At 54.9% G+C, this 25,827-nt stretch overlaps 1 protein-coding gene across 1 annotated transcript; it reads right to left on the bottom strand.

The window, feature by feature from the left end:
• Positions 1 to 499: 499 nt before the first annotated feature.
• BAIAP2L2 (BAR/IMD domain containing adaptor protein 2 like 2) lies at positions 500 to 25,096 on the bottom strand. The gene is made up of 14 exons (XM_036250772.1): positions 25,046 to 25,096; positions 23,848 to 23,923; positions 23,201 to 23,287; positions 22,749 to 22,810; positions 11,063 to 11,134; positions 10,726 to 10,842; positions 9,748 to 9,894; positions 5,680 to 5,832; positions 5,144 to 5,282; positions 4,773 to 4,998; positions 1,786 to 1,980; positions 1,281 to 1,488; positions 711 to 754; positions 500 to 575 (listed from the first exon to the last, which is right to left on the bottom strand). Exons 1-14 carry the CDS (start codon positions 25,094 to 25,096, stop codon positions 500 to 502), a joined length of 1,653 nt encoding a protein of 550 aa, XP_036106665.1.
• Between the last annotated feature and the right edge of the window lie 731 nt (positions 25,097 to 25,827).

Genomic DNA, 25,827 nt, shown 5'->3' with positions numbered 1-25,827 from the left:
CTTAGGGCAGTGAGGGAGTCTCCCAGGCAGCTGCCAGCACCCCATTCTCAGTGGGAGGTCTCCGTCCCCAGCCCCGCCCAGTCCCCCAAATTAGAGATCACCACTCCTGCCTCTGTCCACTTGCTTTATTTCTCATTGTTTACAAAAGTTACGGGGGACATGAGCGGAGCGGGGAGGTGTGTGTAAGGGACTCCACCCCACTGGGGTGGAGAAGGGGGAAGGAGGTGGGGGCGTGAGGTAGGCCCCCAGGGAGAGTCCTGGGGCTCCTGGAGGGGAAGAAATGGTTCTGCCCCCTCTGCCTGCTTCGTGTTGAAGGTCCCAGACTCCATGGCAGGGCCCTCGAGCTGCGGAGGCGGGGGGCGCCGTCAGGGGAAGGGCCCCGCTGCCCGTGCCAGGGCCCGCTCCTCAGATCCGCTGCTGCTGCTGCTGCTGCCGCCAGCTCTGGGAGCCCCTGGGCAGGTGGCGAGGCGACCTCGGACCCCTGATGGAGGAAGGCGCCTCAGTGGATGAGGGGCGCCGAGCGGTCATTGGTGACAGTGGGACGCAGCTTTACGGTGGCAAAGGGATTCGTGCCCCTGTGGGGTGAGAGGTCAAGGTCACCTGAGCCAGGTGTCCACCCTGCTTCCTGTCCCCATCGAGTCACCTGCACTCCCCCCCCATCTCCCTCCGCTGAGCCCGGCCCCCTCTGGCCCAGCCCTGCTCCAGCTCACCGAGGGAAGAGCTCTGGGGGGTGTTGCTCCCAGGACATAAGCTTCTGCAGTGGGAAGGGAGGAAGGCCGAGTCTGGGGGGGAAGGAGCAAGGGAGCCCCCGCTCCTCCCTCCCACTTCGAGGAGAGCAGAGGCTGGATCAGGGGCCCCTGCAGTGCCAGGCTGCTGGGAAATGCAGCCCTGGCATTGAGGCCCAGAAGCCCTTGGGTCAGAGTACCATCTCCGGGCTAGTGCCCACCCCAGGGCAAGACTGGGTGCCCCCTGGGGAGGTGTTCCGTGTCCCCTCCCCCCCAGGCTCTGATCCAGGACCCTGGTTTGGTTTCCCAGGGAGGCAGGGAAGACAGGCCTGTTCCAGGGCGCCCAGCAGGGCGTGGGGGCTTAGGCCCTGAGATGGACACTACCCTCCACCCCACAGGCAGAAGCCATCCCACCGCTCCTGCACAGATGGGCAGACTGAGGCCAGGTAGGAGGGTCCCCTGCCAGGCCCAGTGGCAAAGCAGAGGTTACCTGGTCTCCAGTCTCTGCCCACTGGATGACCCCAGGGTTGAGGACCGCTTGGGGGAGGGGCTCACCTTGACGTCACTGGCCACCCCCATGCTGCCCATGCTACTTCTGCGGCTGCCAGGCAAGGGTGTAGGTGCAGGGCTGGGGGCACGGCTTGGGACCCGGCTCGGAGTTCGGGAGCGAGACTGGCCGTCCCAGTACTCGGGGGACGTTGTGGAGTTGCCCGGCCGGTCCAGGAGGTCATCTAGGCTGTGGCTGCCCCGGAGCGGGTAGGACCTGAGGGCAGAGAAAGGAGGGGAGGGGAGGGGGTCAGGCCCCGTCTGCTGGGCCCCTGAGCATCCGACAGCCTCCTCCCCTGCACCTGGGTGAGAGGAGACTGTCGGCTCGAAGGCAGTCCTGAGAGGAGGACGGATGGCCACAATGACCTGCACAGGTGGAGACGGGGCGCCCTCTCTCCGGAGGCTAAAGGGGGCTGGGCCCCTCAGTACTGCAACTCACAGATGCCCCCATGATGGGTGGGGCCGCCCCCCACTGGAGTCCCCACTCCTGCCCCAACTCTGACCACCCAGGTACCTGGAAGACAGGTCATTCATAGGGCTCATGGGGTTCATGGAGGCCACGGGGTTCAAGGCGTTCATGGGGTTCATGGAGGCCACGGGGTTCAAGGCGTTCATGGGGTTCATGGAGGCCACGGGGTTCAAGGCGTTCATGGGGTTCATGGGCACCTCCTCCAATGGCTTCACGTAGGCCTCTGGGAACCAGCCACTCCTGTGGGGTGGAAGCAGAGGGTCCCGTAAGCAAAAGGCCCAGTGACCGTGGTCCAACCCCGCTTGAGAGGAGCACACAACCACTGGGCGCTGCGGGCGCCGGCCTCGCCGCAGGGGCTGTCGGGAGAGAGACTCATTCCGTCCCTCGAAGGAGGCCTTCCTCAGCATTCAAGGCCATCAGTCCAGCCTCATGTCCCACCAAGGCTAGGGCACCTCAAGAGGAACTGCAGGTCCGAGAAGGAAGGCAGTGTGTCCAAGGACATAAGGTTACCACTTCATTCCCTGCTCACTGAGCACCCACTGCGTGAGGGCCCCGGCCAGGCACAGCCTGCTCCCCAGAGGCTCCTAGCCGGGCAGGGAGACGGACGGCGAACAGGTGATGACAAGGGTGATGGCAAAGGTCAGATCTTTAAAGTACAGCACGGGGATATAGTCAGTAACACTGTCATAACTATAGTCAGTAACACTGTCAGATGGGCACTAGATTTATCAGGGTGGTCACCGTAAGTTATATAAATGTCTAATCATCAGTTTATACATTTGAAACTAATATAATATTGTATGTCAACTATAATTGAAAAATGAAAAAAAAAATATTTTTTTTATCCTCACCCGAGGACATTTTTTCATTTTTTTGTTCAGATAGAGTGGGAGGGAGAGAGAGGAACATTGACGTGAAAGGGACACATTGAGTGGTTGCTACTCGCACAACCCAACCGGGGCCGGGGACAAACTGCAACCGAGGTTCGTGCCCTTAGCGGGAACTGAACCCAGGACTCTCCGGTCCACGGGCTCACACTCTAACTGCTGAGCCAAACCAGCCAGGGCTCCTTGGCCTTTTAAGACTCCACAGAGCTTTGGCTGGTTTGGCTCAGCGGTTAGAGCGTTGGCCTGCGGTCCAGAGAGACCTGGGTTCGGTTCCCGCTAAGGGCACGTACCTCGGTTGCAGTTTGTCCCCGGCCCTGGTTGGGTTGTGCAGGTGGCGGCCACTCGATGTGTCCCTTTCACATCGATGTTTCTTTCTCTCTTTCTTCTTCTTTCTCCCTCCCACTCTATCTGAACAAAAAATGGAAAAATGTCTTGGAAAAATGTCCTCGGGTGAGGATAAAAAAAAAAAATAAGACTCCACAGAACCCCTCAGATTCTTGTGGAACAACCGAGATAATGGTCTCCAAAAAGCCGCCTTAGACTCCAAAACCCATCCAACGACCTTCTCACATAAAGGCAACTGGAAGCTGTTTTGGCTCCAACGGACAGAACACAACCACTGCAGTTCATCTTGTTTTCCCATGAAGTACCTACTCATGGTAAAACTAGCTGTCATTTTCCGAACCTATGAGTCACAAAAAGAATAACCATGTCCCAGGAACGTGGTTCCAGAGCATAGGTCTAGGTTTTATTTGTCCTCGGGGCGCCAGGAAGTTTGGCACACACCTGCTGCAGGGACTGTCAGAGTGGCGCCCTGCTGCCCCGATGTGGGTTTGCAGAGCAGGGCTTCTGCCACTCGTGTGCTGAGTCACCTGTCTACCCACCAGCCGTCCTTCCATTCCTGATGCAGGAGTCATCTGCCATCCATCATCTGTCCACACACCTCTGTCCCTAACTGCATCATTCTGTCCTTGTCACCCATGTGTCTGTCCACTCACCTACCCATGATCCACGTGGGCAACCACCCATGGGCTACTGATCCACTGTGATTCCACTAATCCATCCAGCACCATTTTCCCACCTGCTTGCCCCCACCTATCAACCCACTCACACACCTCTCCAATCACCCATCAGCCTACGCATGCACCCCACATCTGTACTTCCTCCCCTGCCCCAACCACCCATTTGGTCCCCACCTATCCACTGTCTACCCATCCGTTCACACAAGCACGCACCCACCTACCCCGAGGACCACCCCCTCATCCACCCTCCGCCAACCCACGCGCCATCCCCACTGGTCTCCATCTGTGCAGTCATTCATTCATTCATGCCCCTGTTTTGTCCTCCTTCATTCCCTCTTCATTAGCATGAGTGGGAGTGGGCACCCCAAACGTCTCCTGTCCATAAAGTCCTGTGTGGGGCACTGCCTGGCTCCAACACGCTCCCATCTTCGTCTTCATCCAGCAGAGAGTGATCCCTACACACTCCCTTGCTGGCCACCAACCCCTGCTCTCCCCCGGCTTGCTGGCGACCACAATGCAGTTCCCATTGCCCCTTCCACGCGCGGTGTTAGAAACGGCCCGGGTGTAGGTTCTCTAAGGGCTTCCACTGCGCATGACTGCAAGGAGAGCAGGCTAGCCTGCAGGTGCCAGCACCGCCCGTGCGCCCGCCCGTGTGCCCGGAGGCCGCCTTCCCCTCCACCCCTCCACCCCTCCACCCCTCCACCCCCCCACGCCCCTAGCCCCCCACGCCCCCACTCCCCCACCCCCCCCACCCCTCCACCCCTCCACCCCTCCACCCGAGCTGGGGAAGCTGCCCCTGCCTCCCAGTGTCAGGTGCACAGTAGGTGCTCCTGTAATAATGTTTCTGGAATGTTCCACGCTTGTGAGAGAGCCTTCCCATTCCCCATCCTCTACCACCCTCAGGGGCCACCACCCTGACGTGGCAGGGAGGCTCGTCCACCTCACTGAGTGGGTGAGGAAGGCGGGGTGGGAGTGGGGGGGATGGGAGAGGGGCAGTTGTCGGAGGCCTCAGGGCAGTCAGAAGAAGCCTCCACCCCGCCGTCGGGAAGTCTCCGTGGGAGCCAGAGTTCAGGCCTCCCGGGTCCTCCTTCCAGCCACCCTGCGCGTCCAGGCTCCCACTCACGTGGATGAACCCTCCAGCTTGCCATAGAGCCAGCCGTTCTGCGCCTCCGGCACCAGCACCTCCACGACGTCTCCGGCCGAGAAGCGCAGCAGCGTGTGGTTGGCGCCCTCCGAGTGCGAGACGAGGGCGCGGACTCTCCGGGCGCCCCCGCCGCCGCCCGCAGCGCCCGGGCGCTCGCCGAAGGAGTTGGAGCGCGAGCGCTGGGCGCCGCCGGTGTAGAGCGAGGCTGCGGGCGGGACCGCGGCGGCACGTGGGTGGGCAGTTCGCCCTCGGGTCTGCCCGCCGCCCTCCCGCTGCAGCACAGCCTCCGGCCCTTTCCCGACCGCGTCCAGGGTCCCTGGCCCCGCTCCGCGCTCGGGCCGGGCACTCACAGGCAGACGGCGTCCGGGGCAGGGACCGGCGGTCTGGCTCCAGCTGGGACGCGGACCTCGCCTCGGTGGGCTCGGGGCCGTAGGAGCCGGAGCCGTGCCCGCTGCGGGGGGAGCTGAACTCTCCCAGAGGCCTCTGGGGCTGCGAGGGGAGACGGGCAGGGGAGGGTGGGGGGGGAGGGGCGGGGCGCGGCGCCCTAGTCCAGCCCCCACCCCCAGTCCCAGTAGTCGGCGTAGGGGTTCACCGGCCGGTGACCCAGCCACCAGGGGGGCGCGGAGGCCGCGCCGGGGCGGAAAGGCCAGCTGGGGGGCGCTGTGTAGAGTGGGACCCTGGGGGGGAGGAGGCTCCGGGCGGAGGGCCTCAGGCTCCAGGGCCCCACGTAGGGTGCTGGGGGCGGCGGGGGCACTAGTGGTGGCGCGAAGAGCGGCGGGGGCACTAGTGGTGGCGCGAAGAGCGGCGGGGGCACTAGTGGTGGCGCGAAGAGCGGTGGGGGCACTAGTGGTGGCGCGAAGAGCGGCGGGGGCGCCAAGGGCCTCACCATGTCCAGGCGGGTGGGCGTCAGGCGGCCCGAGGGGTAGGGCGGCCCCAGCACTGGGCCCAGCAGGCCTGGGGAGTGGGCACGCGACGGGTTGCGGCTGGCCTCCGACTGCTCCTTCCACAGCAGCACGCGGTTCTGGAGCGTCCCCCGGGCCTAGCGGGGTGAGAGCACACAGGGGTCACCCGGATCTGAGCAGCCTCCAGGATCCCGGGGACTCAGAATTAGGCCCCTAGACCTGGACTTGGACCCTGCAAGCTGAGGAAGGGACAGGTTTTCTAGCTGTTAGTAGCTAAAGATCATGGTGGTGGTGTCACTTTGGATTCACCCAGTGTCCAACCATCCCCACTTCTGTCAAAGACCCCTCAGTTCTTGAGGAGCTTCCCCTGCCCCCTCTCTGTGCACTTTGGGCAGAATTCTCCCACTGCCCGGTACAGGGGTAGGGATGGAACCCAGGCTGGCTACTCAGGCTGCACCATCCTCCTGGCTGCAGTGATGGACTCAGCCATGGCACTTAGCCCAAAACTGTGACCAAAGAATTCAGTCCCAGTATTCACCCTGGAACAATTTGGGAAAATCTATTCTTTTACCTCATGAGGTTTGCTAAATAGAGATGCCAACACAGGAAACTGCAACTAAGCAGCAGACAATGGCAAATTTCTGATGACATCTTGTGTGCTCCTGGATCCAGCTATACCTGAAACTCTTAAACTTCCCAGTAACTAAAGTAATAAGTACCTTTTCTGTTTAAGCCAGTTTGAGCAATTCTTTTTAATTTAATTAATTTATCTATTTATCCTCACCTGAGGATATTTTTTCTATTTATCTTCAGATACGGAGGGAGAGAGAGAAAGATTGATGTGTCTCACATCAACGTGAGAGAGACACATCCACTGGTTGCCTCAATGGTCCACGGACCAACACTCTAACTGCTCTAACTGCTGAGCCAAGCCTGCCAGGGCCAGTTGAGCAATTCCAAAGAGGCCTTTCAAATACAGTTTTCCCAATGCATCCCTGCAGGCTACATAAGCATCACTTTTCTAGTGTCCCCAGTACTTGGCAGCTAAATCTGCTTGAACACTTTCTGCTTGAACAAATCTGCTTGGCAGCTGACCAAACAGCTTGGGGTGGGAGGGCTTTAAATGTTAGACCTGTTGTGTATATTAATCATGTTTTGAGATTTCTGTATTTTATGATTCTTGGACATCCTGGGGTCTTGCTATTCCTGGAGAGGCTGCCCAGGGCTTAGATACTTCCTGGGGATTGCCCTTGAACACACCTTTTGTATGCAAACCAACCAATCCAAACCTATATCCCCAACCCACTTTCACTAACGCACACATCAAGCCAATATTTCGCTGGCCCTGAGTCACCCCAGAGCTAGGTACCAGACAAGTAGACACCAGCCCTATAGCACAGAGCCCACGGAAATTACTCCAACTAGCCAACTCCAAACTTGCTTAAACTTATCTATTCTGGTTTGCCTTCCATGGAAACCATAAATGTCCTGGCCATGATTTCCCCTCGCTCCTTCTGCCTCTTGACCAAGCTCAAGACTGTCACCCTCAAATAATGAAAGCTTCCCTTTGTTGAACATTCACTCTGTGCCAGGGCCTGGTGTTGAAGCTTTGTCCGCATTATCTTACTTGATTCTCACAATAGCCCTAGGAGGTATGTGCAGTTATATCTCCATTTTATAGAAAAAGATGCTGAGGGTCAGAGTAGTCAGCGACGGCTCAAGGTCTGGAATCCAGGAAGGTGTGAAGCCCGCTCCTGTCTGGCAGAAGGGCTTCTAGGACTGCCCCTCAGCGAGCGCTTGCTTCCCCCTGGCCCAGCTGCGGACAACCTCATAGTGACCTTGGGCAGCAAAGAGGGCTCAGAGCCTCATCACAGGAGCAACTAGTTCAGTTGGTCACGAGAGACACTCTCCCTGTTGCCTTGCATAAATAATTAGCAAAACACCACACAGCAAAGTTGTTTGTGAGCTTGTTTCAGAGGCAGTAAGCAAAGCAAGACCATGGGGTCCTGCATACCGTGTATGGACATGGTTAATCCTCACCCGGGGATATCTTCCCATTGATTTTTAGATAGAGTGGAAGGAGGGAGGGGGAGAGAGAGAGAGGGAAACATTGATGTGAGAGAGACACATCAAGTGGTTGCTTTCTGCATGACCCCAACAAGAGTTGGGATCAAACGATTCGTGACCTTGAGCGAGAATCGAACCTGAGACCCTTCAGTTCGTGGGCCGACGCTCTAACTGCTGAACCAAACCGGCCCAGGGCCTGCACACCATATTTTAAAAGTTTCTTTTTGTCGCCCTGGCTAGTGCAGAAGGCAACCAATTGATGTGTCTCTCTCACGTTGATGTTTCTCTCTCTCTCCTCCCTCCCCCACTCTATCCCTTCCTCTCTCTAAAATAACAACAACAACAATAATAATAAACATATCCTTGGGTGAGGATTTTAAAAAAACAGGAGGAAGGGCCATGCAAACCAACAGGTGGGGGGTCAGGGAGGATGATGGGGGTGAAACTTGCCGAAGGCCTCACCTTAGGGTGCCAGAGAGGGCAGGACAGTCCTTCTCAAGGTGTCAGCTTGTGAGGGGGACGGAATGGACCGAGTGGTGGTGGGGAGGTTAGCATCTCTCGGAAAAGGTAATAGGTAGATGTATGTGACTATGAAGGTCACAAAGTGAGGTCATCACGAGTAGAGATGAAACGAACAGAATTTCCAAGTTAATAAAGGGGAAGGGGAATGTATAGTAACTCAACCAAACTGACATAGACAGGAATAGGAGAAAAATGACAAAGTAAATACAGTTAAATCAAGTTGTCCCAAAATAATGCAACAGGTATATCAGTTGTTAGGTTAAATGAAATAGACCAAATCCCTCTGTCAGAAGACAGCGGTCAGACCGGTCAGACGTGAAAACTGATTTATGTGTTAGTAACGGAAAACACACTTTAAAAAAACAGCTAAGAGAAGAGAAAGTAGAAAGGGCAATATTAATTTCAGACAGGGTGGAAGTGAAAGCATTAGACTGGATTAGGAGAGACATTAAGTACCGAAATGGCAACATTGACACGGAAGGTATAACGCTCACAAACCCAACAGCACTAACCAACGTGGCAGCTAAACACAGACAGCAAAACCCATTAGAAAAACAATGAGAGCCTGGCCAGTTTGGCTCAGCGGTTAGAGCATCAGCCCAAGGATCAAAGAGTCCCGGGCTCGATTCTGGCCAAGGGCATGTACCTCAGTTTCGGTTCATCCCTGGTCGGGGTCGTGCGGGAGGCAAACGATCGATGTGTCTCTCTCACATCGATGCCTCTCTCTCGGTCTCTCTCCTTTCCCCACCTCTTCCACTCTATCTAGAGATAAATGGAAAAAATATCCTCGGGTAAGGATTTAAAAAAAGAAGAAGAAAAAGAAAAATGAGAAATGCAAGAATCTGATTGGCCTAGCAAATAGAAAAAGTAAGAGCATGGAGGATTTAAATTATAGAATAAAATTTACAGATGGTAACTGTATAAACCTGTGAATCAATGAATTTGTGAATAGTGAGTATATGCAAGCAGGAATGAAAAAGTAAATGGTTCACCCTGGCCAGTTTGGCTCAGTGGTTGAAGCGTCAGCCTGCGGACCAATAAGTCGCGGGTTCGATTCCAGTCAAGGGCATGTACCTTGGTTGTGGTTCATCCCCAGCCCTGGTTGGGGTCGTGCAGGAAGCAATCGGTCTGTGTGTCTCTCTCACATCAATGTTTCTCTCTCTCTCCCTCCCTCCCACTTTATCTGAACAACTACAACAAAAAAAATAAATGGTTCATACACAAAAGACTAAATGCGTGAATTAGTGAATGAATGCGAGAATAAACAGAACCGTGAATGAATATCTGATGACACAAATAAACACGGAAATGAATAAACAGAGAAATAGGAGAGAATAAATACATAAAATATCACCGAGGAAGAAAGAAGGAAAGGAGGAAGGGAGGGAAATACCTGCATGCAGCCAGCTCACAGAGAGCACTTCCCCTAGGGCTCCATTCGCTGTCCCCCAGCCCCTGCTCACCCGACCGAAAAACTGCAGGAAGGTATTGGAAAGCAGCAGGTGCTTCTCGGCCAGGAACCGATAGCGCCGCTTCTCCTCCAGCTCAGCTGCCCGCTGGCTCTCAGACACGAAGGCCTGCATCTGCGCGTGCAGCCGGTTCACGCTCTCCTGGGGGGAAAGGGGATACTGGCTGGAGGCAGGGGGTGGGTGCTTCATCCCACCCACCTAGGGCACCAGCTGTCTGCAGCCTCCCAGGCCTTCCTCACCCAGCCGCCTCCTCCTGGAGGCCCCCCAGGAACACCCAGACCATCCCAGCTCCCAGGCCTGCCCTCTCATGGGCAGCTTCCTGCTCACGAGCCTAGGCTCGATGTCCTCCCAGGCAGGGCTGGTGTCTGAGTCATCCCTCTGTCCCCAGCACCCAGCTCAGGGCCCAGCACAGAGGTGGGGCCCAGGGAGGTTGGTTTAATGAAAGTGCAAATAAGTTGACTAATAACCCTCTTCTTGGGAGGGGAGATCCTGAAAAGAGATATGAGCTTAGAGGAGTCAGAAGAAGAGACAGGCAGGAAGAGAGAAATCGTGGAGGAGAGGCCAGGGATGGGCAGGAGGGGCTCAGGAGGAGGGCTGGCCTTGGTCGGGGCAGGACCGCACTGCATGGGCAGGAGGGAGGATGGCGGGCCTGCTGGGGGTTACACCTTCCCTACCGTGCTCAGGAGCACAAGACTGAAGGTCTCAGGTTTGCTCAGTGACGTGGGAGAAGAAAGAGAGGTGGTATGGTTTTGGAGGGGCCTGGAGCACCTGGGGAGGGCCAGGAAGTGGCAGGGCCAGGAGCAGTGCCTAGGGTGTCCCTGAGACCAGAATTCCCACCCCACCAGGGCTGGCTGACCTCACCACAGAGGCTGGGACAAGCCACACTCCTGGAGTTGGCCTGGTGTTGGCTGGGGAGCTCAGGAGGGTGTCAGAGTTCCCCCCAGAGACCGGTCATGTGCCCAGCTCTTGCACCTTCATCTCCCGCACATTCTTGTCCCTCTTGCGCTCCATGCGCCACAGCTCGGACATGCACTTCTCCAGGTTGGCGGCTCGGTGGCGGTACTCAATCTCGTAATGCTGGCGGCTGTCCTTGGGTGGGGCCGAGAGAGGACGGAAACCCCCACATCAAAAGCTCTAGATGCCTGACCCATGGGTCAGAGCGTAGACAGGGGCAGGGCGGCTCAGCTGGGGACGTGTATAACCTGGGACCAGGCAATGGCCAGGGCCCTCAATGGGCCCGTCTGTCAAATGGGAACAGGTGGTCCTGTCTGTGTTGCGCAGGGGACCGAGGTGGGGCCGGCAGACTCACTTTGATGAACTGCATGTCCAGCTTGGTGTTCTTCTCCATGTGCTGCAGCAGGTCTCCGTGGAATGTCTGCACCTGTGTGGAGTGCAGGACGGGGTTGATCAAGGCGGCCCTATCCATCTCAGGCCCCAGCATCCCTTGCGCTGCCCACACAGATCCATTGCCCACCATGCGCTAACACACCAAGCACCTGCCCAATCATCAGAGAAATGGGCATGATAAGAGAGCCTGATTGGAGAAAGGATTAAACGGTTAACCATGAGAAACATTTAGAGCAGTACCTCACTCGAGACACCCTCAATAAATGTGCCAGCGACCTCTGGTTCTCACTCTGAGTCCCAGTCTGGGCTTTGATGATGCTATTCCCCGAGGCTGGAGTTTCCCACCAGTCTTCAGATCCTGCCCCTTCTGACTCTCCTGGGCAGAGCCTTGCTCAGACCTTTTGTTTCTGGAAGGTGTGTGTGTCCATTTGCTCACTGTTCATCCCTCTAGCCACGGGACAGAACCTCTTGTTGGGACCCTGCTCAGCCCTTTCGTATGAGCAGTGAGTGGTGTGGGCACGAACCAAGTCCGACCCATTTCTGTGTCCTTGGCTCCGTGAGCAGGGCTGGGCCCAGGGCTGGGTCAGCACTGTGGAGGCTGAGCTGTGGGCGTGGTAGTTCCCACAACAGGTGAGGAGGCGGCTGACCACCTGGGTGACCAGGGGAAGGCGGCTGAGCTCAGTCGCAGAGGAGCTAGGTGCTAGTTCTGGTTGTGTCTCCAATTTGCTTTGTGACTTTGGACACGTTGCTGCCCCTCTTAAGCCTCAGTTTCCCCCTCTGTTATAGTAAAGGTTTGGCCAGATGCTCTCTAAGGCCCAGTTCTATAAACCCGATGAGCGTTGATTCTGTGGGCCTCAGCGGTCACCGGCACATTCCCTTGTGTCCCCATCAGTGTTCCCTGGGGCACACTGCATCACTGGGGCGTTGGACCTTAAATCCTTCCAGCTGCCCTCTTTGCCCTTGAGTTCAGGTCGCACAGAGAGCAAAGAGGAGCATCTCTCAGCCCACCGTCACCTCTGGGGACCTCCTCCTCTGCGTGGACCCCACCTGCTGCCATGGGGGTGCTCATACTGTGCATGGAGCTCTGTTCCTCGGGGTAGAGCATTGCCTAGAAAAGGAATGCTGGTAATTTCCTCCCAGGACACAGGAAACACTAGTAAATGTAAAAGTTCTGTACGTTTTTCTCGCACAGTTGTGTACAAAGCCTCGGTCACTGCTGGTCCGTAAGGGAGCTGGAGTGCGTTCTCCCAGGACTGGCCACGCCCTACACCCCGGAGCTGTGGTTGCCTGTGTGTGCGCGCATGTGTGTGTGGGGGGGGAGGGGGGGCTGTGTGTGTTAGGAGCTGTTCTGAGTACACATTTCTGCCCTATGGGGGCCCTTGTTGCCAGATCCACTAGGAAGTGAGGCTTCCCAGCAAGGAGGCACCTTCCCTGCCCCTGGCCCTTCCTCCCACCAAGGAGATAGTTCAAGATTTCTGCTTGAGCACAGATGGGTGCTTTGAAAACCTCCACAGCCTGCTAAACCACAAGGTTGAAACCACAAGGTTGCCCGGCTGGTGTGGCTCAGTGGTTGAGCATCAACCCATGCACCAAGAGGTCCCCGGTTCGATTCCCGGCCAGGGCACATGCCCAGGTTGTGGGCCCGATCCCCAGTGGGGGCATGCAGGAGACGACCAATCGATGTTCTCTCTCATTGATGTTTCTCTCTCCCTCTCCCTCTCCCTTCCCCCTTCCTCTCTCTGTAAAAATCAATAAAGCAAAATTTAAAAAGAAAGAAAGAAAGAGAGAAAGAAAGAAAGAAAGAAAGAAAGAAAGAAAGAAAGAAAGAAAGAAAGAAAGAAAGAAAGAAAGAAAGAAAGAAACAACAAGGTCATGGGAGATGCGGGGCTAGTGCAGACCTTCGAACCCAGGCATATCTGTAGCCAGAGCACTAGGAAAGAGGGTGACTGGTACCTAGAGAGATGGACTCGAACCACAAGGAAGGCCTGAGAAAACATTCACAATGCGCAGCATCGGCTGCTGCAGTCGGTCTGCGGAGGTGATGCGGGAGGAAGCGGGGCTGTCATGAGGCTGCACCTGGCAGGCAGTGGTGACACCTGCCCCCGGCCGGGACCAAGGAGGCAGGGGTGCGGGAGACCTTTTCAAATGTCCTTAAAATACTGACAGCAGACAAGTTTGGGGCTTTCTCCCTCCCTCTTAAGTCTGCTTTCCTACCTCTCTCCACTTGCCGGAAACACTGCTACTGAAAAGGCCACCTGCCATCCTATGATGTCACTCCTGCTTCCAGTCACATGTGGACTGAGTCCCCCCGTGGAAACGTGCATTAGAGCTGGACAGAGGGATTCGAATGCCCCCCAGTGCCATGGCCTGGCTGTGATCTCAGGCAGGAAAGAGGACACAGGCCTAGGACTGCCCCAATCAGAGGGGGTCCAGGCACCACTGGGTTAATGGAAAGCCCTCGGCAAGCTCCTAAAGAAGTGGATCTATTAAGAGGATGATACTTGACGTGGACTTTGAGCTCTTGCTGTGGAGGAAGCAGACAGCTGCAATAATTAGCAGGTGTTTTTCGGGATAAGGAAGTCACCAACTCCCTGTCTCCCTCTCTGGGAAAACCCCTTGAAAGAGCTAGCTCTGTGGGCTGAACCCAACTCCTCTCCTCTCATTTGTTCGTTTTTTTATAATTAAAAAATACATATTTTTATTGATTTTCTAGAGAGAGGAAGGGAAAGACAGATAGAAACGTCAATCAGCTGCCTCTTGCACGCCCCCTACTGGGGATAGAGCCTACAACCTGGGCGTGTGCCCTGACCGGGAATTGAACCAGGACCTCTCAGTCCATGGGACGACGCTCAACCCACTGAGCCACACCAGCCAGGCTCATCTGTTCTTGAATCCCCACCACGCCAACAAAATGCTTTTGTCGAAGTCACAGAGACACTCTCCCCGCTGCTTCTCAGTCCTTTGCTGATCCCCCCTCATCTCCCTGATCCTTTAACGCTGGGTTGACCCAGCGCTCAGGCCTTGAGCCTCTTCCCTTCCCTAGCTACACCCATTCCCTCAGTGAGCTCCTGCAGGCCATAAGCTCACGACTCCCAGATGCATATCCCAGCCCAGACCTTGCCCCCAAACTCCAGTCTCATACATGCAACTCATGGTTCCACCTCTCCAACTGATTTTCTGATAATCATCTCATACTTATCATGTCTAAAACTGAGCCCCTGACCACTCCCCTCCATCCCAACTGCTCCACCTCCAGTTTTTCCTACCTCAGCTAACGGCCTTTCCAGTTGGTCAGGTTAAAACCTTGCAGTTACCTAGACTTTCTCCCTTTCTTTTGCAACAGACTTCCAATCCATCAGAACATCTTATTGGTTCTACATTCATTCTGATCTCTTCTCAACACTACCACTGCTGCCATATCCCAAGCCTTATCATCCTTCCCCTAGATGACGGCAGGAGCCTCCTGACTGGTCTTCCTGCTTCTGCTCTTGTCCTCCACTGCTATGTTATTCTTAGTATAGGAGCCAGAGTGATCCTATTAAAATGTAAGTCAAATAATGAACAAGTGGAAAATGATATTTAAAAATGCCATTTACAAATGGCTACATAAAAACATTAAATACCTGGAAATAAATCTATCAAGCGATGTGCAAGATTGCTACTCTGAAAATGGCAAAACATTGTTATGAGAAATAAATAGAAAGGCATACCATGTTCATGGACCAAAAGACCCGATACTGTTAAGATGACCATTGTTTATAGATTAATTCAATCCCTATCAAAATCCCAGCAAGTTTTCTTAGAGAAATTGACAAGCTGATTCTCTAATTCCTTGGAAATGCAAAGCATCTTGAATGAACTAGATAATTTTGAAAAAAGAAGAACAAAATTCTTAGAGTACTTGATTTCAAGACTTACTATAAAGCTACAGGAATGAATATAGTTTAGTACTGGTATAAGGATAGACAAAGATATAAAAAATTCAGGAATTGACTTACACATATATGATAAATCAATTTTTGACCAAGACACCAAGTCAATTAAATAGGGAAAGAGAAGTCTTTTTCAAATGGTTCTGTCCAGGGCAAAATGGACCCTGATGCCCTCTCACTTCATATGCAAAAATAAATTTGAGATGGATCATAGAAATATGTGCAAAGCCCAGAACACAGAACTTCTACAAGAAAAGTTAGGAGAATATGTTTGCAATTGGGGTAGGTGAAGATTTCTTGGGTAGGACACAAACACAAACCATTTTTTAAAATGGCCAAATTAGGCTTCATGAAAAATATTACATTTCTGGTTATCAAAGACACTATTAAGAAAATGAATAACCAAGCTATAGATTAAGAAAAAACATTCACTATACATATATCTGACAAAGGGCTCATGTCTTGACTATAGAAAAAACTACAAGTCAACAATAACGGCAACCGATTAAAAAAATGGTCAAAAGACTAACAAACACCTCATGAAAGATGTTATGCAAATGACCAATAAGCCCATTAAAAGTCATTAGTCATCAGGATATGCAAAATATAATCACAGTGAGGTGTTCCATTCCACATGAGAACAGCTAGAATAAAAAGCTGGATAGCAGGGACGGAGTTCACAGCAGCGTTCAGACACTGCTGATGGGAGCGCAGAACAGGACAAGAACTTCGGAGAAATCTTCGACAGCTTCTTATAAAGCTACACATAGATCAATCATTTGACCCATCATTTCCACTCTTAGGTATTTACAAGAGGAATGAAAATATAGATCCACAAAAAGACCTGTCCAAGAATGTTCGCAGCAGCCCTATTTCTGATAGCCCCAAACAGGAAGCAACCCAAATGGCCATCAACAGAAAAATGGATCAACAAGTTGTGGTATATCCATACAGTGGAACACGCAGCTATCAATCAAAACAAAGCATCGATACTGGCAGCAACCTGAGTCAAACTTACAGACGTATGTTGACTGAATGAAGCAGGACACAAAGAAATGCATATTGTGCAATTTCATTCATAGGAAGGGCGGGCAGGCAAAGCTCATCTCTAGAGACAGGAATGGACAGTGGTGGCCTCTGGGTGGTTACACAGTATAGACAATGCTGAAACCCATCCCACTCAACACTTAATAGTGGGGCATTTTATTGTATGTCGATTTTGCCTTGATAAAAACTAATTTCATGTAAAAATAAGTAACACTTTGAAGGTGACAGGAAGTTATGAGAACAAGGAGCACAAGGAGCAGGGGACACGCCTGCAGACGAGGAAAGCAGAGCAGGACGACAGGCCCCCAAACAGAAGAGCACCGAGTCCCTGTGTAAAGTGAACCAGCCCTGGCCGGTGCGGCTCAGTGGGTAAAGCATCGGCCTGCGGACCAAAGGGTCTCAGATTCGATTCCCAGTCGAGGGCTCTTACCTGAGTTGCAGGTTCGATCCCCAGCCCCAGTCAGGGTCATATAGGAGGCAACCAATAGATGTGTCTGTCTCACGTTGATGCTTCTCTCTCTCTCTTCCTTCCACTCTATCTAAAAATCAATGGAGCGCGGCCAGTGTGGCTCAGTGATTGAACATTGACCCATGCAGGTCACTGGTTCAATTCCTGGTCAGGGCACATGCCCAGGTTGTGGGCCCAATCCCCAGTGGGGGGCAATCAATGTTCTCTCTCATCTATGTTTCCATCTCTCTCTCCCTCTCCATTCCTCTGTCTCTAAAACTCAATAAAGAAAAAAATATATATATATATATATCAATAGAAAAATATCCTCGGATGAGGATTTAACAACAACAAATGTGAACCAAAGACAGTAAGAAAATGATACAAGACAGGAAAGAAACTACATGGTCATGAACTAGCAAAATTCAGAGATGAATGACAGACTCAGGAGGGAATTAGAAATTTCAAAAGAAAAGCATACATTTAGTAATAAAGCAAAACACAGCAAAGTAATAAACACACCAAAGTAATACACACAGAACAGTAATAAACACAACAAAGAATGCCTGAGGAGAAACATAAAAAAAAAGAAAATTTTTTAAATAAAAAAAGAAATAGGGAGAGTCCAGAAGAGATTATTTTTAGGGTGAAGGTGATGAAAACGTTCCAAAATTAGATAGTGCGGATAGTTCTAAAACTGTGACTACACTGAAAACCTCTGAGTCGTACACTTTGAAAGGGCAACTTTTATGGTCTGTGAATTACATCGTAGTAAAGCGCAAACATATACATCTCTGCATCAGTCTATATATGTCTGTCTCTATGTACAGCTATATCTATACCTGCGATAGGTATATCTATACCTATTATGGGCTCCATTCTCACTCCAGATATTAAATCATAGTGTTTAGAAGCAGAGAAAAGAAATGAAGAAAAAATTTAAAATATCCAAAAGGAAGAAACATACTAAAAATGGGCGATGAAGATTAAATATACTGATAACAGGAGTTCCTGAAGAAGGAGGCCAGGAAAAGGGACAGAAAAATTCTAAAAACTGTCATTCGGAAGAACTTTCCCCGGAACTCGAGATAGAAGCCCTCAACGCCGTACTGAAGGGGTGTGCACACACCTCAGAGCGCTGACCACGCTGGCCAGGCTGAAAACAGGCTAGAAGAACCGCTAGACTCGAGAAAAAGAAAGACAGAAAAAGTATTTCGGGCATCTGGGACAAAAAGAAAAAAAGAAAGTGGACAAAACAGATCATTGGACTTTTGAATAGTGATGTTCAATGTTAGAAGAACATACGTAAGATCATCAGAAACGGAAGGAAGGAAGGAAGGAAGGAAGGAAGGAAGGAAGGAAGGAAGGAAGGAAGGAAGGAAGGAAGGAAGGAAGGAAGGAAGGCAAGACGGGAGGGAGGAGACAAGGATTTTGTAGCCAACAAAACTGGCTTTCGAGTAGAGCTCTTATCCCCAAGTCAGGCCCAGCGCACTGTTCCCACGAGCCCTTCCTGTGCGGGCTCAGAGAACAAGCTTCAGGCACGAAAGTGACAAGCGAGACGTTGTCACAGGACTGGCCATGAACACGAACTGCGAAGCTGCTCGGGAGAAGGTCGGCAAGGGCTGAAGGAGGGGACGGGGCGCTGGCTCCGTGCTCTGACCAAGTACACACAGCGCAGCGGTTTAAAAAGTGGGATCTGCCCTGGCTGGTTTGGTTCAGCGGTTAGAGCGTCGGCCTGCGGTCCGGAGAGACCCGGGTTCGGTTCCCGCTAAGGGCATGTACCTCGGTTGCAGTTTGTCCCCGGCCCTGGCTGGTTGTGCGGGTGGCAGCCACTCGATGTGTCCCTTTCACATCGATGTTTCTCACTCTCTCTCTCTCTGTTCCTCTCTCTCTCCCTCCCACTCTACCTGAACAAAAAATGGAAAAATGTCCTCGGGTGAGGATAAAAAATAAATAAATAAATAAATAAATAAATAAAATAAAAAGTGGGACAGGAAAGGGAACAGCGAGTGCAAAATGAATGTGAACTGTCCTCAGAACCCGCAAGGCGGTGGTGGGGCAAGTGTTTCCGTGGCTCGGGGCTGGTGTACCGGGAGACAAGCCCGTGGAGAGTTCTGGGATGTTCCAGCTATTTTACTCTCTGTGTCTCTGAGAATCAGGATCCTTGACGTGGTAAAGATTCTGGCATAACACAGAACAGTCAAGAGCCTGGTGGGCTCAATCTGGATGGAAAGTATCAGTGTGGATTTATGAAGTTTGTTTTTCTTTTTATCCTCACTCGAGGACATTTTTTGCATTTATCTTCAGATAGAGTGGGAAGAAGAAAGAGAGAAAAACATCAATGTGAGAGAGACACATCGACTGGTTGCCACCCGCACAACCCCAACGGGGGCCGGGGACAAACTGCAACCGAGGTACGTGCCCTGAGCGGGAACCGAACCCGGGTCTCTCTGGTCCGGAGGCCGACACTCTAACTGCTGAGCCAAACCGGCCAGGGCGTATTTATGAAGTATTTTATCTTTAACTATACATACTGTTGCCCTGGCTGGTGTGGCTCAGTTGGTTAGAGCGACATCTGTGCATCAAAAGGTGGAGGGTTCAATTCCCAGTCAGGGCACACACTCAGGTTGCAGGTTTGATCCCGGGTCAGGGTGTGTACGGGAGGCAACTGGTTGATGTTTCTCTCTCACATCCATGTTTCTCTCTCGCTCGCTCTCTCCTTTCTTCTCTCTAAAAATCAATAAAAAATTGAAAAATCCTCTTAAATATACATATGGTCATGTATCTATAGTGTGTGTACATAGGTGTGCATGTATGTGTATGTAAAGGCATATATATTAATTTTTTTTCTTTATTGATTTTAGAGAGAGGAAGGGAGAGGGGGAAAGAGAAACATCCATGAGAGAGAACATTGACTGGCCGCCTCCTGCATGCCCCCCACTGGGGATCGGGCCCACAGCCTGGGCGTGTGCCCTGACTGGAAATGGAATGGGCGACCTCTTGGTGCCTGGGTCAGTGCTCAGCCACTGAGCCACACTGGCCGGGCTAAATGCATATATCTTACACACATATGTGCACATGTACATAGGGCACTGGTTATTGAAAAGGCCTAACAACAAGGATCAGCCCAGATGAAACCCCTTGTGCCCAGCTTATGGAAAAGCAGAGCTGAGGTGGACCGTCTCTCTGGCGGGAGAGCTAGGAAGTCAAACCACGAGGATCATTCCAAGAGGACTCAGGAGCCAGACTGAAGAGACCTCTACAGCCCACAACAGGGGACATTTGCAACTTCAAATAAAAACACACCAATACGTTTAAATCGATGATACTGATGATACCGAAACGTACTACAATAATTGTGCTAGTTTAAAAAATCAAGCTGCCCTGGCCGGTTTGGCTCCGCAGTTAGAGCGTCGGCCTGCAGACCAAAGAGTCGCAGGTTTGATTCCCGGCCAGGGGCACGTACCTGGGTTGTGGGTTCGATCCCTGACTCCTGTTGGGGTTGTGCGGGAGGCAACCAATTTATGTATCTCTCTCACATCAATGTTTCTCTCTCTTTTTCCTTCCACCCTATCTAAAAATCAATGGTTAAATATTCTCAGGTGACAATTAACAACAAAAATGAAAAAAATAAATAAAGCTGATGGTCACCGAGGATGACGGGATGGTAAAGGGAGTGCCTAAGCCTTTCCCGTGTGAAGTGTGCTGCTGGGCGACAAGCAAACACCGAGAGGCGACGCTTCTAGTCTAGTTAATGAGTGAAAGTGCATCAGAGTGGCAGGCTTTGTGACTCCCCTGGTAGATGCGCAGGGACTCTGTGCCCTACAACTCTTGGTAGCCAGTGGCCACAGACACGACGTGCCCCCCGGTGGGCGGGCCCAGCCCCTAAGGGGTGGAGCCTGCGTCTGCTAGGCCTCTGGACCGGAGGGCAGAGGAACAAGCTGGGCCGCACCAGGATGCGCCATCAGCCACATCCAGACTCAGACACCCGCAGTCAGAAGGCCCCAGGACCCCCGAAAGACAAGGTGTAAGGGAAAGAAATGGACGAAGCGGGATCAATAGATTAAGAGACTCAAACACATATTTTAAAAAAAAGAAAAAAAAGAGCAAGACCAGACTCTAGGGTCTAGGGGTGTACGCTTTGATCGACTACAAAGGGACACAAGGAAGAACCAGGCCAGTGGTCACTTTTGGAGGGACAGAGGCTGTGGTTTTGAGGGGGGCACATGGAAGGGCTCCCGAGGAGGCTGCCAAGTTCTCACCTGGGTGGTGGTTCTGGGGTAGGTTTGCCGTCATGATGCATTAAGGTCTGATTTGTTCAGTGAGATTTTTAGGATCTGCTTTTTCGTTTACATTAAAAAATCCGAACCTGAGTCAGAACCTGCTGTTCCCTCCCTTGACACCCTCTAGTGATGCCCCTTCCTTAGCAGAAAGGCCCTGGTTAGAGGCTGCGCTTCTGCCCCGGGCCGGTCTCCACGCCAGCCACCGGCCCCTCGCGCCACCACGTCCAGCAGGCTCTTCCCCGCGAGTCTGCCTGGCTCTCTCCTCCCTCCTGTAGGCCTTCTCCCCAGTCACCTTTCCAGGGACGTCATCCCTGAGTATCGGCTAAAAATGTCGCCCCCTGCACGTCCCACCCCTTCCCTGCTCTGTGTCCCTGCGGCCTGGTTTGGGTCTGACCCGGCACATACGCCCTCACCTGCTGGTCTCGGGTCTGCTCTGGCTCCGTGTTGGGGAGCACAGGCTCTGTCTGCTGGGCCCCAGAGCCTGCGGCAGGCCTGGCGCGGCAGTGACTAGGCCGCCAGTGAGCCAGAGGGAGACGGCCTGCGGCCTGGGCGCCAGTGCGGTTCTGGCCGAGGGCCCTGCCCTGTTGTCACAGCCAAGACACCGGTGCCCAGAGATGGCAGCTCTTTGTACAGAGTGGGCCTGGGTGACGCTTTCCCTGTCAGCCTCGGTACCACGGGTGACGTGGACAGCCACCAGACACACGGACACGATGGCTGCCAGCCCCGGGAGGTGTCGCAGGCTGACTGCCACATACACCTCAGTGTCGGGAGTCGGGCCAGGGGGACACTCGTATCGGGTGTAGGTGGTACCCAGTTTCCGCTGGTAAAATTGTTCCCCATTTTGACATGATGAGTATTTAACGGTATCCCCCAAAGAGCACCCTGAGTGTTAGGGTTCCCCCCACACACGTTTGAGAACCACGCACTGTCACAATTAGTTGAAATTCCCTTCAGAACCTCCCCAGGCTCCTCACTCTGCCCCCACCCCCCTTCGCCTCCGCGCCCGGCCTCTGGCTCCCGGCTGCCCAGTGGGTGCCAGGCTCGCGCCCGCGCGTGCCCGCCGCGCCCCTCGGAACGCCCTCCGTCCTCCTCTCCCTCGGGCCCCGCCTTCTCCAAGGCTCACTCTCGTCTCAAGCAGTGAAGCTCGGCTCCGGGCCGGTCGCCGTGCCGGGCCCTTGGCAGGGGCAGCGGCAGGGGAGCACCTCTGACCATCAGGCTCAGGCACGCGGAGGCTGCGCCAGGCGAGGCGTGTGCCCTGTTCACGTCCCTGGCTCCTCACAAGAAGCCTACAGGCGGCTGTTGTGACGGGCTCCACTCTACAGACAGGCAAACGGAGGCACAGAGAAGCCGTCGCTCGCCCAGGTCCCGAGGCCAGAGCCTGGTGGAGCTGGGCTTTGAGCCCAGGAGCGCGGGCTGCAGAGCTCACGTCCCTAACCACTGGGGCAGGCGGGAGTCCAGAGGGATGGACTGGACCTGCCCAGGACTCAGGGAGGCTTCATTCATGGAGGGGGCAGCTGTGCTGGGTGGAGGGTGGGGCTTCTCGGCCCAGAGGACAGCGTGCCAGCCGCCAGCGCGGGAGGCTAGGCTATGCCCGGGTGCCAGCGGCTCTGCCAGGCCAGCGGGGCTGCGCCTCCTCCTAAGCCTGGCTTCAGCTCTGTGGGCGGCAGGGGCGTGGGTGGGATGGGAGAGTACAGGGCAGGGCTGGAGGGGGAGGGGCACCTGGCCAACAGCCCTTTCTCCCCTGGCTCCTCGGCCCACTCTAGAATCCTGCGAGAGTGGCCACAGCTCCGAGACTCAGTTTCCTCCTCTGTAAAGCAGAGAAGGAATGGCACCTGCCTCCCAGTGGCTGGAGGCTCGGACAAGTCATGGCGGATAAATGTGCCCGGCAGCCGGGCCTGGCTGTGGTGTGGAGGGGGAACCCCCCAGGCCAATACTCACCACCACCTCCAGGTCAGAGTTCAAGTGGCGCTGGGTGTCTGACATCTGCACCAAGATCTCACCTGGAGGCCCAAAGAACAATGGCTTCAGTGAGGGAGCCCGTCCCACCCACCCCCTTCCCACCAGAAGCTGCCAGAAGGGTCTGCCTGAGGCTGGATTTCGGGACCAAAGTCCTGGCTTTCCCAGACGGCACTGGGACTCAGGCAGCACCTGTCCAGCCCTGTCCCAGCCCTGGTGGCGTGGTGGGGAGGGGCTTGGGTTCCAGGAGAGAGGGCTCTGGCCCTGGGCTGCAAGACCTGCGTCTTTGGGGGACTCCCGGAAGGGCAGGGCTGTGGAAGGAACCCCATAACGCGGCTCCAGGGAGGCAGGCGGAGTGCCTGGGGGAGGGGGCTAGCAGGAATGCCCTCCAGGCCCTGAAGGCGTGTGGGCATAGTGAGAGGGGAGCCCCTTACCCAGAATCTGCGAGGTGGAGCTCTGCAGGGCCTGCTCCCCGATCTTCTGGATGGCGCTGAAGTACACCTCGGCTGCCTCGGACAGAGCTGCCGGGAGAGGCCCCGGTCCAGCCCCAGCGCCTCCCCGCCGCCCCACCCTGGAGACCCTCCTTCCGTCAGAGAGTGTGCAGGGGACCCCGGGATCTGACGGAGGGGCATGTGAGAGGGAGGGGGGCCTTGGGGGGCCTGTGTGATGTGGCACTGGCCAGAGGTGCGGGCGGGGCGGCATGGGGTGGGTTCTCCCTCCAGGGCAGGGCCTGGCACTGTTCAGGACTGTGGTGTAGTCTGTCTTGGGTTGGGGTGCAGACATCTGTGTGTGTGCATGAGAGGTGGGTGCAGGTGCAGGGTCATGGCTGGGGCAGGGCCATGTGAGGGGTAGGGCCGGTCGCTGGTGTGGGGGAAGCAGACTCTGACTCTGATTGGGTGGCTCTGGGTTCCAAGTATGTCCCTGGCCTGTCCATCCTATAGATGGCTCGTAACCCTCTGTACACAGCACCGTGGACGAGGTGTGGCTGAGAGATGGTGAATGGCTGCCTGGTGGGGTGCAGAGAAGATGGGGGTGTGGATGTCTGTGTGGTGGGAGCAGGCCAGGGGCTGGGGGCACTCACCATGGAAGGCCCGCAGGTAGTTGTTCCCCAGGTACACCAGGTTCTCCAGGGCGGGGTTAAACTGCTCCATGATGCTCTGGACCCCGAAGGCAAGGGGAGGGAGGGTGAAGATTGGGAGAGGAAGGAATGATGGGCAGAGGCAAGTCATGGGCCTCAGGAGCAGGGCACCCCTAGCCCCAGTGAGAAGCCTTCAGAATCTGGGGGAGTCCACCTAGAAACCTGGAGTCACCTAGAACCCTGCACGGGCCTCAGAGCCATCTCCTGTGGTTCCGTTCAAGTCCAGGGCCCCCTTGGGCAGCTCCTGCTCACACACCTACCCTGGGGGACCTTGCTCCCAGGACAATGCACGTGGAGGATCCTCCTCCACTGGCTGAAGCCTGCTGTCTGTCACAGTCCACAGCTGGGCCAGTTCCACCCAGGCCCGAGTCCAGGCCTCGCTGGACCAGACACACAGACTGCCCGCAGTCACCTCAGGGGCAAGGGCAGATCTCGCTCGAAGAGCCCTCTGGGAGCCGGGACACCCTGAGCCATGGCTAGGTGGAGGTGACTGGGCTTGGACTTGGACTTGGGTCTTGGTGCAAATCCCTGCAGCCCCTGCCTGCCTTGGTGACCTTGGACAAGCTGTTTAACTGTCTGGCCTCAGTGTTTCCACCTATCAGACGGGGTGATTCCCTTTCACCCCCAAGTGGGATGCTGTGAGGCTTCCATGTGGAAGGGGTCCGCACACAGCGGGTGCTCAGCGAGCGTCTTCGGAGACTCCAGCAACCCCTCTGGAGTGAAGCGGGGTGTTTGAGTGAGGGGCTCGGAAACCAGAGGAGACGGAGAAGAGGCAGAGATAAAGAGAGAAACTGTCTGCTCCCAGGCCAGGCGGCTCTGTGGGCCCCTGATCCCGGCTGCAGCCGCGCCGGGCCGTCCTGCCTGGCCCGTCTGGGACTTGGAGGCTCCTGCTGAAAGTGCTGTCTCAGCGGGCCCGTCACTCACTAGGTGACGGTGGACAAACCCCTCCCTGGGAGCCTCAGATTGGGGCTGGGGTGACTGACTGTCCCCAGAGACCCCCTCCCCCACGCCGCAGCTCAGACCGCCCGGCTCCACGCCTTCCTCGCCAGAACGTGCCACAGCCACGCCACCCTCGTCCTCCAGCGCTGGCCCAACCTTTGCGCCCTGGCCGGGCGCTCGCGGGCCTGGGCTGCGCGCTCACCTTGTAGATGGCCATGGTGGACCTGTAGAACTGGTCCATCTCGGGGGCCATGGGGCGGGCTGCACCGGGTGCTGAGCGGAGGGCTGGTGGCGCTCTAGGGGCTGGGAGCACGGGGGGTGGGTGCCCACTGCTCAGCTGCTCAGCGGGCGTGAAGGGGCAGCAGAATGGGACCTGGAGATGGAGGGCTGGCCAGGAGGAGGTGCAGCTTAATTATTCACCAGCCAGGGATGTCAGAATGCGATCTGGGGCGTAACCAGACCCAGCGGGGAAGGCATCCTGTGACTCGGGCGGGCGGGTTCGTGTGACCTGCCCTTCAATTATTTACCCCTCTGAGCCCGGCCGGTGGGCACGCGTGGATGAACCACTCTCCTAGGTCACTGCCACCTCGAGGGGCAACACCGCTGCCCTCCACCTGCCTATACGGGGTACTGCCCACCTGTCTAGGCTGGAACTGCTCGTTGCCCTCCTCTAGGACCCCCTCCCTGGCAGATCCCTGGAGGCTGAACACATCTGTGGGTCGTCCCCTTGTGAGGTTTCTGCTCTCTCCTGAGCCCCTCAGACCTGCACCCAGGCCCCACGTCCGCAGCCACCCGCCCAGCTCCCTGCATACAGGAGAGGGGACAGCACCAACTCTAAGGTCACACAGACCCAGTGGCAAACCTTGGCCTGCTTACTCAGTGTGCCCTGCCCTCTGGAATCATCCCCTCCCCGGGGTCTCTCCCCTCCCCAGGGTCTCTCCCTGCCTCCAGGTAGACCTCATTTGGAGAGGCCTGGAGAAAGGA

The sequence above is a fragment of the Molossus molossus genome, unplaced genomic scaffold, assembly GCF_014108415.1.
Source record: "Molossus molossus isolate mMolMol1 unplaced genomic scaffold, mMolMol1.p scaffold_m16_p_10, whole genome shotgun sequence".
Classification (NCBI taxonomy): Eukaryota; Metazoa; Chordata; class Mammalia; order Chiroptera; family Molossidae; genus Molossus; species Molossus molossus.
Note: the sequence above shows the minus strand (reverse complement) of the source record. Positions and strands in the feature narration are given on the sequence as shown.